At 45.5% G+C, this 12,239-nt stretch overlaps 1 protein-coding gene across 2 annotated transcripts; it reads left to right on the top strand.

The window, feature by feature from the left end:
* Nucleotides 1–5,501: 5,501 nt before the first annotated feature.
* Tmem254 (transmembrane protein 254) lies at nt 5,502–8,481 on the top strand. 2 transcript variants are annotated; one of them, XM_055612365.1, is made up of 5 exons: nt 5,502–5,525; nt 5,603–5,759; nt 7,253–7,356; nt 7,540–7,599; nt 8,163–8,481. In XM_055612365.1, the coding sequence occupies exons 2-5, from the start codon at nt 5,673–5,675 to the stop codon at nt 8,281–8,283; spliced, it is 372 nt and encodes a 123-aa protein (XP_055468340.1). In that variant the 5' UTR covers nt 5,502–5,525; nt 5,603–5,672; the 3' UTR covers nt 8,284–8,481. The 2 variants fall into 2 exon arrangements, with proteins under 2 accessions (XP_055468340.1, XP_055468339.1); XM_055612364.1 differs by lacking the exons at nt 5,502–5,525; nt 5,603–5,759 and adding an exon at nt 5,771–6,006.
* The last annotated feature ends 3,758 nt before the right edge of the window (nt 8,482–12,239 follow it).

Below are 12,239 nucleotides of genomic sequence, written 5' to 3'. Positions count from 1 at the left end.
AGGTAACTAATTCTCCCAGAACCGTTTGCTGGATCCTTCACTTTTATTTTTGGTTTTGGTTTGTTATGATTTGGTTTGGTTTGGTCTTGGTCTTTTTTTTTTTTTTTTTTTTTTTTGAGACAGGGTTTCTCTGTCCACCCCTGACTGTCTTGAACTCGTTCGGCGGACCAGGCCGGCCTCAAACTCACAGAGATCCTCCTGCCTCTGCTTTCCCGGGCTCTGCCACTGTCCAGCTCTCTCACCCATTTTATTTTCTCTTTAATTTGAAGTGTTACCTTCATCATGAAATCAACGCTTGGGTACATATGAGATTGATGTTTGGAGTTAGTATTTTCTATTGATCTTTCTGCATGTCAAATACTAAAGGTATCATTTTGGTTTTGGTTTGTGAGATAAAGTCCACTATATAGCCCAGGTGGCTTCAAATTCTCCATTTTCCTATCTTTGCCTCTAGACTGCTAGAATTAGAGACAGGTGCTATCCTGCTTTTGTTTGCATATATTAAGAGGTCATTACCCTTCTCTATCTTTTCATTTTTTATCCCAATCAAGGTGTCTGAGATGCTCAGTGCATGACCTTTGCTCTTTAACCCACTATGAATACTGAAGACCTCCTTGAAAGTCTTTCAACTTTATGGTGACTTTCATAAGATGAGGAGAATTTTTTTAAATATTTTATTTTATTTTAATCACAGGTCATTCATCTGTATCCCAGCCGTAGCCCCCTCTCTCTTTCCCTCCCAACCCCACCCTTCCTCCCTCATCTCCTCCGAGGAGAATTTTTTTTTAAGTATCTATTTACAGTGTGTAAGCATGAATGTGCTACAAGATGAGGTCAGAGGATAACCTTTGGGAGTCAGTTCACTGCTTCCACCATCTGGGTTCCAGATGAGCCTGGAAACAAGCACCTTTACCCACCTAGCCTTCTTGATAACCTCCCTCAGGTTCTTTGTTTTCAGGGGTGGGTTGTTGCTTTGCTTTTCCAGAAAGGGTTTCTCTGTGTATCCCTGGCTGTCCTGGAACTCACTCTGTAGACCAGGTTGGCCTCAAACTCATCCTTGCCTCTGCCTCTCAAGTGCTAGGATTAAAGGTGTGAGCCACCACTGCCTGGCTCCTCCACTAGGTTTTGGGCCCAGTCTCAAAATGGAGTTAGTCAGGTCCTCTCATATTAGCTTGTTTCTCCTGGTTTGTTCACTTTGTTTTCTTATATACTCCAGGACCACCTACCCAGGGGTGGCATCGCCCAAAATTGGCTCGGACAATCATCAATCAAGAAAATGATGACATTTTCTTGATTAAGATTTCTTCTTAGATGACCTTACCTTATGAACACTGACAGAGACTAGCCAGCATACTAACAGTAAGATCCTTGGGCTGTGGGTTGCACCACTCTTTCCCTCCATGAGAAGGCCTGAGGGTTGGGAAACACCAAGGAATTTACCATGTCTGGAGTACGGTGATAGAAGACATGTTCACACACTTGGTCTCTACTTGATAGCTCTGTTTGTGAAAGTTAGAACCTTTAGAATAGGTCAGGTCATGCTCTTAGTGGGTGGGAGGGTCTTTGGAAGTTTATAATCTGTGACGGTTCAGACAGGAATGGCACCCACAGACTCATGTGTTTGAATGCTTGGCCTATAGCGAGTGGCACTTTTAGGAGGTGTGACCTGGTTGGAGAAGGTGTGGACTTGTTAGAAAAAGTTTGTCACTGTGGGGGTGGGCTTTGACGTCCCCTATGCCCAAGCTATGCCCAGTGTGTCACAGTCTCCTTTTGCTGCCTGCTGATCAAGATGTAGAACTGTCAGCTCCTCCAGCACCACGTCTGCCTGCATGCCACCATGCTTCCCACCGTGATGATAATGGACTCACCCTCTGAAACTGTAAGCAAGCCCCAATGAAATGTTTTCCTTGGAATAGTTGTCATGGTCATGGTGGCTCTTCACAGCAATAAAACCCAAGCTAAGACGTAACCTCATCCTACTTCTAGTTCTCTCTGCCTCCTGTGCTGGAGAAAATCAACCAGCTTCCTGTTCCCATGCTTTCCTTGCCATTAAGGAGTCCTCATGTAGAAAAGTAAGCAAAATAACCTCTTCTTTCCGTGAGTTGTTTTTGATCATAGTGGGGTTTTATCGTTGCTTTGGTTCTTTTAAAACTTCTTTAGATTCATTTATTTTATATCTATGAGCATTTTGCCTACATGTATGTCTGTGCAGCACACACAGGCCTGGTGTCTAAAGAAGTCAGAAGATGGCATCAGATCCCCTGGTACTGGAGTTACAGGCAGTCGTGAACCATCACATGGGTGCTGAAAATCAAGCCCCAGTCCTTTGCAAGAGCAGCAGGAATGCTCTCAGACACTGAGCCAAATCATGAGCCCTGGTCATTGTGGTCATAGTACTTTTGATCATAACAGAAAAAAACTAATATACATGAGTTCCAGGAATCAAATTCAGGCTGTGAGGCTTTTACTTACTGAGACACTTTGAAAGCTCCAAAGTGTGTGTGTGTGTGTGTGTGTGTGTGTGTGTGTGTGTGTGTGTGTGCAGGTGGTGTACATGCCTGTGCATATGAACCGGCCAGGGGAAGGCGTCAGATCTTTTGGAGCTGGAATCACATACATTTGAACTCTAGGCCTCATGATTGTTCAGCAAGTGCTCTTAACCATTGAGCCATCTCTCCAAACCGAAAGAAACATTAGTTTTTGGTTTGGTATCGGTTTTTTTTGCCAAGACAGGGTTTCACTGTGTGGCCCTGGCAGTCCTAGAACTCTCTCTGCAGACCAGGCTGGCCTCGAACTCTGCCTCCTGGTGCTGGGATTACACCCCCGCCTGGCTGGAATACTTAAAGCTGCTGTTCAAGTTGATGACTTGACTTTCATTTGTAAGCATTTTAAATGACTTTTGGCTTGAGAGCAGGATGAACTTCCAAATAATCCCTGAAATGGCCCTAAACATACTGCTGCCAGTTCATGCCACATGTCTATAGAAAGCAGCACCCTCAGCACTGCTATTTTAATATTACCACTGGACTAACTCTGGAGAGCACTGAAAACAGCCTATGTCCCTCGGAATTAAACATTCGGGCGATATGTAAATCAATCTTTATGTAACGATTATTTATTATGAAAGACCCCAGCCTCACACTAAGTTAAACATAGCTAACGCCATTTTGTGGGACACCACTGTTTTGTAAAACTCTGAAGGCCAGATGAGAAACTGGAAAATTACTGAGAAATCCTAGCTGTGTCACCCACTTGGGATATCTGTGGTCAGGCTGCCCCAGTCAAACTAAAAACAGTTTGTGTTAATCACCCTCATGGATATCTGTGAGACTGTTTCAGTTAAGATAGAGAAAAACAAAATAACAGGTGGCGGGCCACGTCAAGGGGTCATCATAACCCCCTTGACCACCCAGTTCCTGGAATCTTGGTGCCCCTGCCAAACTTTGACGCAAATCGTGGTCTCATGTAAACGTACCAATCAGCCCCCTGTAACCATGCTTCTCGCTTCTGTACCAGTGCTTCTGCTCTAAAACCCTATAAAAACCCCAGCTTCCTATCTAGGGGGCGCGCAAAGTCCTCCCGAGGGACCTTGCTGCCCCGGGTACCCGTGTATCAAAATAAAAGCCTCTTGCTGTTTGCATCCGAATGGCCTCGTTGTTCCTTGGGAGGGGGTCTCTCTGACGGAAGATACCCTCCGGGGATCTTTCAATTATTTACTGCATGCATGGGCACATACTATGTTGTACCCAATACATGGCTTGTGAGGGTCAAACTCAGGCCATAGCATTTAACAACAAGTACCTTAGCCCACAGAGCCACTTTGACACTAAGATTCCTTTATGTAAGTGGACACTTGCATTCATTTCATTGGCGCGTGCATTTGGAAATGTTCTTGGTAAAATGTTAAAAGTATGTGTATACCACAACTGTTAAAATGGTTTGATTTACTGTCAGCAATGTTCTAAATACCTATTTTATACGCCCATTAATATGTGGGGGTCGCATAAAAGTCTCTCAAGTGAGAGTTCAGGAGAGCCAGGGCTAAACAGAGAAATCCTGTCTCAAAAAACAAAACAACAACCAAAAATCTCTCAAGTGAAAGAGGTCATGAGTAGAAAAGTTTAAGCGGTTCTGTTCTAGAGCTGACTGAATAGGAAAGAAAACAAATGGACACAAAGTGGGAGGAGGGTGCCTCCAACAGGTCTTGACAAGGACTGACTCTAGAAGCTGACAATGGATTTCTTGTCTTGGGGTGTGTGGGCCTGCTCGGTAAAGATGACTGTCGGTCAACCTAGGAAACAGACCGAGAGCCAAGTTAGAGACCACTCTAAAGTCCTCGGATGGCGGTGAAAACCCAATCTCAAAAATAAGAAGAGAAGCTAAAAACTTTCACCTCGGAGATAAGACGTGAAAGAAGCCGGGAAACAGGACCAGAAGAATGGTTTGAGCAAGAAAAGAAGGATTAAATCGCACTACAGCAGTGTGTATGTCTGGCAGGGGTGACTGTTTGTTTGTTGTAGTTTAGGCTGCCCACTCCCTACATATCTGAGGCCTACCTTCAACTGCTGAAACTCTGGGATCACAAGCATGCACGGCCACAGATGCCTGGGTTTTTCTGAAACCTGTTGTAGAGTAACCCAGGCTGGCCTTGAACTCCTGAATCTCTAGCCTCTACCCCAGGGGCAGAGATTAAAGCACCACACCCTCTTTTGTCATTGATGAGTTTGATGTTTCTGTGTGCTATGGTTTATCTGGGAAATAGACTGTATAACACCCTCTGGAATTCTTTCTTCAAAATACTACTGCCCAAGGCAGTTTCAAAAAAATAAGGAACCCGAACCTGGGCTGCTTTTCATGTCACTTAAGTTCTGGGAATATTCGCCTTACAAAGCCTGGACTACCTGGCTTTTATATCCCTATTCCATGTCCTTCACAGGACGCAAGGCACCTCTCTGCGCATCTGCTGTCGTTCATATAGAAGCAACTGTGCGCGGCCTACACACGTGCTGAGGATTAAACAAACTAAAGCTTATACTGTGTTTGGTAAGCTCTCAGTGCCAACTCGGTGGGTCTTGAGAACCCACAGCTCCCACCTTAAACGACATGTATGTTGACATGCACTGCTTGATTTGTTTTCTGTTTGGGCTATTGGTTTTGAGACAGGGTCTCAAGTAGCCCAGGCCGGTCAGAACTCCTGTATCTAAAGATGACCTCGAATTCCTGATCTTCCTGAGGGCTGGGATTAGAGGCTTTGGCCACCACACCTGAGCAGGGCTAACACGTGGCCGTTTTTACAGATAAAATGAAACACGCAGGGGCTAAGAAACCAGCTAGACTTATAAAAACAACAGTCAGCTTAGGATGGCCTGACTCTGTATAGGCCAACGCTGTGTATGGCTCCACCCAACTGAACAAAGGAGGAGGCGCAAAATGCTCACCACGCACCACCCACTGAAATGGCTCGGCCACGTGACTCGCCCTTATCAGGGAGGCAAAACGGCGGCTACTCTAGTTGAAATTGGGAGGTGCGTCCTGCTCCTGGAAGCACCGAGGGCTGCTCCCCGGGCCGCCGCAGCCTAAACCTTTTGGGTCTGGTGCACAGGACGCCGCTCGCCTCTCCGCAGCCATCTTCCACCCGGTGCCAGACACCGTCCAGTGGAGTCGCTGCAGCGATGGGGACGGAGGCAGGCGCAGGTTACTTCCAGAGGTGCAGTCTGCTGTGGCTCACAGTCATCACCGTCTCCATCAGCTACTACACGGTAATGCCCGCGAGCCGCGGGCACCAGCCGCGCAAGCGCGCTGGGCAGCCAGGGCCGAGCCTGGGGAACCGGCTCGCCTGGCGCTCCCAGCTAGGACGAGGGTGGGAAGCCGCCCCGGGACTCGGCGTTTAGGCCTCTCAGGATGGTGGTGGCGAAGTCGGAAGCCCGTAGGGACCCCACTAAATACTTCCGCGCAGCCAGACTCTGGCCCTCGCTGGTCACCGCCCTGGCGCTGGGATACTTCGCGGTGAGGCGTGGGGACGACTGCTGGCAAAGGGCGCGTGGGGGGGAGGGGGCTTCTGCTCATGCGCACGGCTGTCCAGGTTCCCGGTGTCTGCGGAATTCGATGGGCACTGAGGGGTTTCTAGCTGATGCTGTCCCGGTCCCGGCGTGCTCTTCCTCCACGGTCGCAGAGGTTTTATCCTTTGGGGAAGGGAGAAGTGAAGTTAGTTTTGCCGTAGAGCTAACAACCCAGAAGATTCAGAGGAAGAGTGTTTGACTGAGTTTGAATTGTTTGAAAAATGGGGACAAACCTAAAGGGTGGGTAGGGCTTAACTGATAAGAAGGAAGGGAGAGACTATAACTGGACATAGGCTTGGAAGAGGACAGCTGCACAAAAAGTAGCTTGTGTCCAGCTGAGAAAGATTTTGTTTGAAGACTAATGGGAAAGGTGCTGGGAAATACAATGGGCGCACTTGGTATAATTATGAAGAAATGCTATTTCAAGATTCCCGAGACGGTGGGTTGCTGTGTCCACAATATTGTGGCTGTCAAGTGTCATCACCTCTGTCCTAATTGCATGAATTGAGACTTTCAACGTTTGTTCTAAGGTCCCGTGTCTCTGGTAGGTTGGCATACAAAGGGGAGGAAGCTTTTTTGAGTTCAAGCAGAGCTTTTGTGAAGGTGTCAGGTACAACCCTTCGCCTGGAAAGGTGCAGGCACAGTATGCGTCATCTGAAGCAACATGAGGGAGAGAAGGCGTTGACCTTGACAGAAATGGACAGGACTGTAAAACTTGAAAGTCTTGGCATGTGAAACTGCCAAGAAGAGTAAGTCGGCTACAGAAACCTTACGCCAACAGTTGCAGTCAAGACTTAAGAAAGCTGCTCCTGTTTCCCACGCCTACCTCCAGTTTTAGGGGTACAAAAAGTGAAAGAAAAGCGAGTCTAAATTAAATAGATTGGCTCACGCTGTGATTTCTGCAGTCTAGCCAAAGCATATAAATTCTTTAAAAATTAGTTAACCTCTATCAAATAACGTTTTGCTGATATCCATTAAGAAAAGCAGTCACCCTGGACACTGATTCGTATAAGCATATTTGCTCCGCATAAATCTCACCATTAAGTTGTTTTTAGAAAATAAAACTTGGGAAGGGAAGATTCGATGACTTGTTCAGCTTCTTTGGTCTGTAGTTTTTGTAGAATCATCGTTTCACAGCTGCTTTCAAAAACAGCTGTGTGCTGGAGTAGTGTGTGCCCTTGGTTCTCTTGCAGTGGGTGACCTTCTGGCCTCAGAGTGTCCCTTATCAGAGCTTTGGACCCCTGGGTCTCTTCACAAAGTACCTGGTGGACCACTATCACGGCCTGCTAAGGCATGGGTAAGGACACTGCATTTCCAGGCTCTCCGGGTGCCAGGAAAGCCTGCAGTTACCTTTAGATATCTAACAATGGGCTAGTTTGTAATCAGATGCCTTTCTTTTTAAAGTTTCTGTGTTAGATTTAATTAGCAAATGACTATCACCTTAAATAGAAAAACTTTTTTTTTTCTTTTTCGATTTCAGGTATTGGCTTTCTTGGCTGATTCATGTGGGAGAGTCCGTGTATGCCTTGGTATTATGCAAGTAAGTCTTTGTAATAGGAACTTACCGCTTTTATCTTGGTATCTGATGTAAGTGTTGAGTAGCCGTGTTTAAATAATTAATGTACTTTCAGGCTGAGCATGCTCATTCAAGTGCAGCCTGATGCTATACCTGATCCTGAGCCTGGAACGAGAGTATTCAGTAAATGTAGTTTGCTTGTGTTTATACTAATTGGTCTTGTTATTTAACTGGGCTATTTTTGCTGTGTTTCAAAAATTCTGCCTAACCAACTAGAACAAATGACTAGGAGTCCATCTTCTACTTTGCAAAAGAACTGAATTATTGCTCTAGGCTAGTGGTTTTCAATCCAGTTTCAAAACAGAATCAAAGGAGGAGCTCGCCTGGTCCAGACCCAGAGAGTGTGATCTGATTAGCATTTCTTTCCTAAAGCTCCTCAAGTAATTCTGTGGTTCAGTGTAAACTAAAAGCCCCAAACTAGATCCTCATACATTGTACCTCGGAATTATAAATAGAATTAAAAGTAGAATACAGGTATTCCCTGGAACCAACACTAAAATTTTTTTGTTTACATTTTCTCTTTTCAGGCATAAAGGAATCACAGATAGCCAGGCCCAGTTCCTGTGGTTCCTACAGACTTTCCTCTTTGGAATAGCCTCTCTTTCCATCCTGCTTACTTATAGACCAAAGCACCAAAAACACAATTAAAGGAGACAGCAAAATTGCCTCCCCACTTCTTCAAGTCCTCCTTTCAGTGGGTCCTGGTTTCGGTGATGACCTTTCTGTTTTCTAGGGAGTGTCTATCATAGGAAGCTAAGACCCTCCAGTTACTTTTGTTTTGGGGTGCTCTGACCAACCTTGGATAGACCAATTGGAATTTAATAAAGTAAAGAAGGTCAAACTAGATTTGTTTGTGGGTCCTCCTTTGCTCCCCATTCTAACACTCCCTTTCTTCCTTCCCACTGATATCTTAGCTTCCACCCCTAAATTTTCCCTTAGTTCTGGACGAAGATAAAGTAAAGCTTCCATATAACGTCGGTTCCACATACATTTTTTAGGCACCATGAGGCCTTTTTTTTTTTTTTTTTTTTTAGATTTATTCATTTATTCTTTATACAGAATTCTACCTATTTATACAGAATTCTGCAGGCCAGAAGAGAGCACCCGACCTCATTATAAATGGTTATGAGCCACCATGTGGTTGCTGGGACTTGAACTCAGGACCTTTGGAAGAGCAGACAGTGCTCTTAACCTCTGAGCCATCTCCCCAGCCCCATGAGGCAGGATCTTATCCATCCCCACACAACCCTGTTTCCATCTCTCCAGCTACAAAGAAAGATAAGAAAAACAAGCAAGTGCTTGGCCCAGAAACCTGAGGGACCCGCTGAGCCCAAGAGGGTAACACTAAGGATGTCCTCCCTGGTCAGCTCCTGGCTTGGTCAGCTCCAACCCGAGGAGGTGACCCTGGCCAGCCTGTGGAGTATCCGGGGAGCTCACGCCACTGCTGGGCGGCTCCTTCAATTCAAGCCGCTTCTTAGCTTTCCTCTTAGCACTCAGGCTCTAGCTGCCCCCATAGTGATAACCATTCAGGGGTGCTAACCAAAGCTGAAAACTCAGTTCCCTGCACTCCATGTGTAATATTCTCATGCTCCACTCCAAAAGTGTTGAGGCTGTTTGGTGCACTGAGCAACAGAAAGGCACAGGACCACCTCTATCGGCAGTGACCCCTCTGCATGGGTCCATCCTGGGAAACCTTCCCTCTCACCTTTCTGCTCAGTCATTCTCTGTCCAGCTTTGGCTCAGTCACAGCACCACTCCTGTTACGATGATACTAATCCAGGGGTCATTCAACCCGATATTTGTGCCTCCCCATTCACAATGCATTCCTGATTTGGGCTGATGGATTGGGAAGGGTGACTAAGTACTCTGTTCTGTCAGGATGACCCTGTCAATTCTAGGAGTCAAAACTACAGCTCTTTCCCTGGAAGACCAACTGTTCTCAATGCATTTACTCATTTCCCCTCAGTGACGTGGGGAGGCAGGTTGTTTGTGTTTGCAAACGTTTATTAGAAACACCTCATCTCAGTATAGTACGGTGGCGCATTGCACTCTGAGAGGCAGAGGCAGGTGGATCTCTGTGAGTTCAAGGCCAGCCTGGTCTACAAAGTGAGTGCAGTACAGTCGTCAAGTCTACACAGAGAAACCCTGTCTCAAAAAACACAACAACAAGAACAAAAGAAACACCTCACCCTCAGGAAAGTCCCCAAGTGAAGACTCACCTCAAAAGGTTGTGGGCTGTGTAGCTGTTGATAGTGGAGATGAATTTTTGCAAATATATCTGAGACTTTCCTACTATGCTTTATAAATCAGGGGCTGCATTTAGGTAAAAAGAGATTTGTAACCAAGTTAGTTTTTGTTGCATATTGTTGTCAACACCTCGTTTTGCTTCCTTTTCCTAAAGAGCAAAGTTCCAGAACCCTGGCCAGACTCCGGGAATAAATTATGAATTTTTTGCATCCACATCTATGTCATCCCCAAGAAAGGAATCCACTCTCTACGGAACAGAGCTCTGTCCATGGGGAGCCACACCCCAGCACCCAGGGAAGGCAGGGTCTGATCTGGAGGATATCATTTACACAATGCTCTTATTTTGCTTTGCTTTGTTTTTTACAAGAGAGTAGATGGATTTGATAGGGTCCTTCTTTATGGCTGTGGTTGGCCTGGAACTCATTATGGAGTACTGGGCTTGAGCTCAACAACAGTCTTGTCGCATCCAGAGTGACAGCCTTACTGGTGTGTCCCACCACATCCAGCTATGCAACTCAAGGAAACCGTTATCCCCTGTTAGTATATATTTAACAATGCCACACACTCAACGGACCTGGATATGAAAAGATTTATTTGGGGGAAAGAAAGGGGAAAAGAGTTAGAGCAGAAGAGAAAAAGGAGCATGGTGCCCTGCCCCCAGGAAAGAAAAGTCAAAGAGGAAGGAAGGGGAAAGAAATTGAAGTGGGGGTGGGGAGCACTTGGCCCTGGTGATGACGTCAGATGTTGCCTGCACAACAAAACATGCTAGCAATTCCTACCAAGATGGCTGACTAGCTCAAGCAGATCTCTCCATCCTCTATGATGAACCCTAGAGAAACAGGAACCCGGTATGAGAGTGCCTTTAATTAAAAGTAGTGCCATGCCTTTTTATTCCCAACATTTGCACTCAAGAGGCAGAGGCAGGTGGATCTCTGTGAGTTCCTGGCCAGCCTGCTCTACATGGTGAGTTCCAGGATACCCAGAACTATGTAACAGAAAGACACTGTCTCAAAACAAACAAATAAATAAAAAGAAACAGTAGGAGCAAGAAAAATGCATGGGTTCCTAAAACTATGGCAGAAGTTGGATTCCTCACCACGTCCCTACCCTGAAGACATGAGAACTGGGGGCAGAATACTAGTAACTAACTAAACTAATGCATGGAAAACTCAAGCAGAGAAATTTATACAGTACTTTCTAGTCTCATTGTCTCAAGTTGCCTTAGGATATGATAGTTTTTTTGTGTGGCCCTTTTAACACAGTAGCAAGAACATCTAACCTAATACCTGTCTGAATCATTTAGTAGATAGAACTTAGGAGGAGGTTTTGTTGCTTTGTTTTTGTTTTTTGTTTGTTTTTGTTTTGTTTGATCTTTTGAGACAGGGGCTATGTAGCCCTGGCTGTCCTGGAATTCCATTTGTAGATTCACAGAGACCCTCCTGCCTCTGCCTCCCTCCTGCTGGGTTTAAAGGTGCACAGCATCATGTTCCTTACAACTTTTGAATTGATGGAGACCTGTAGTTCCAGAACTGGGCCCAGGGTTCTTCCCCTTTTGTCTTCTCCCCTGGTTTCACCATCATCTCTCCTGGTTTCAACATCACTACACTGGCTCACTCACAACATACAATTTTGGAAGTGTGCTATGTTTAGCCAGTATTACTGGAAACAGCTGCCTTTGCAGTCTCTATGCTTGCCTCTGAGTTCTTTTTGCTTCTTCTGAATGTGCTATTGGTATTAGGTGGGTTATTAGTTTAGTAATTGGTACTACCTGTTAGGTTTTCTTTTCCCTGGCCTCCTTTTCTCGGTAGTGCAGTCCTGATATATATGATGCCGATAAAGCCCCAAATGCCAACTATACCAGAAAGTGCAATGGAGAAGTCCAACTTCCCTCCCTACCCATCTCAGCTCATTCCCATCAAGTCCCTGTAGTTAAGGTGGAAATTAAAATGTGCCCAATAGACATTTCCTAATGAGATGGAAAACACAAAAAGGAATGTCACTTTTTGCAGACAAAAATGGACGGAGGTTCTGTCGTAAAGTACCCCATGTAGTGTTATGGGTGTCCATCTCTGGAAAACTAAAGAATCCCACACACAATGTTTTCTGTAGAGACAGCTGAGAATAAATGACTGTGGAGTGCCCAGCCTTAAACAAGGCATCTATATGACCCCCTCCAAAGCTCAGGGAAAATTAAGGAAGAGAGAGAGAATGAAAAAGCCATGGACCTGAGTTCAACTCCCAGCAACCACATTGTGGCTCACAACCATCTGTAATGAGATCTGGTGTCCTCTTGTGTCATGCAGGTGTACATGTAAGCAGAAACTCTGTATAAATAATAAATAGATAGATAGATAGAT

Source organism: Psammomys obesus, unplaced genomic scaffold (genome assembly GCF_907164565.1).
Source record: "Psammomys obesus unplaced genomic scaffold, mPsaObe1.curated_primary_1811, whole genome shotgun sequence".
Taxonomy (NCBI): domain Eukaryota; kingdom Metazoa; phylum Chordata; class Mammalia; order Rodentia; family Muridae; genus Psammomys; species Psammomys obesus.
The sequence above is the reverse complement of the archived record's forward strand: the minus strand, read 5'-3'. Positions and strand labels throughout refer to the sequence as shown.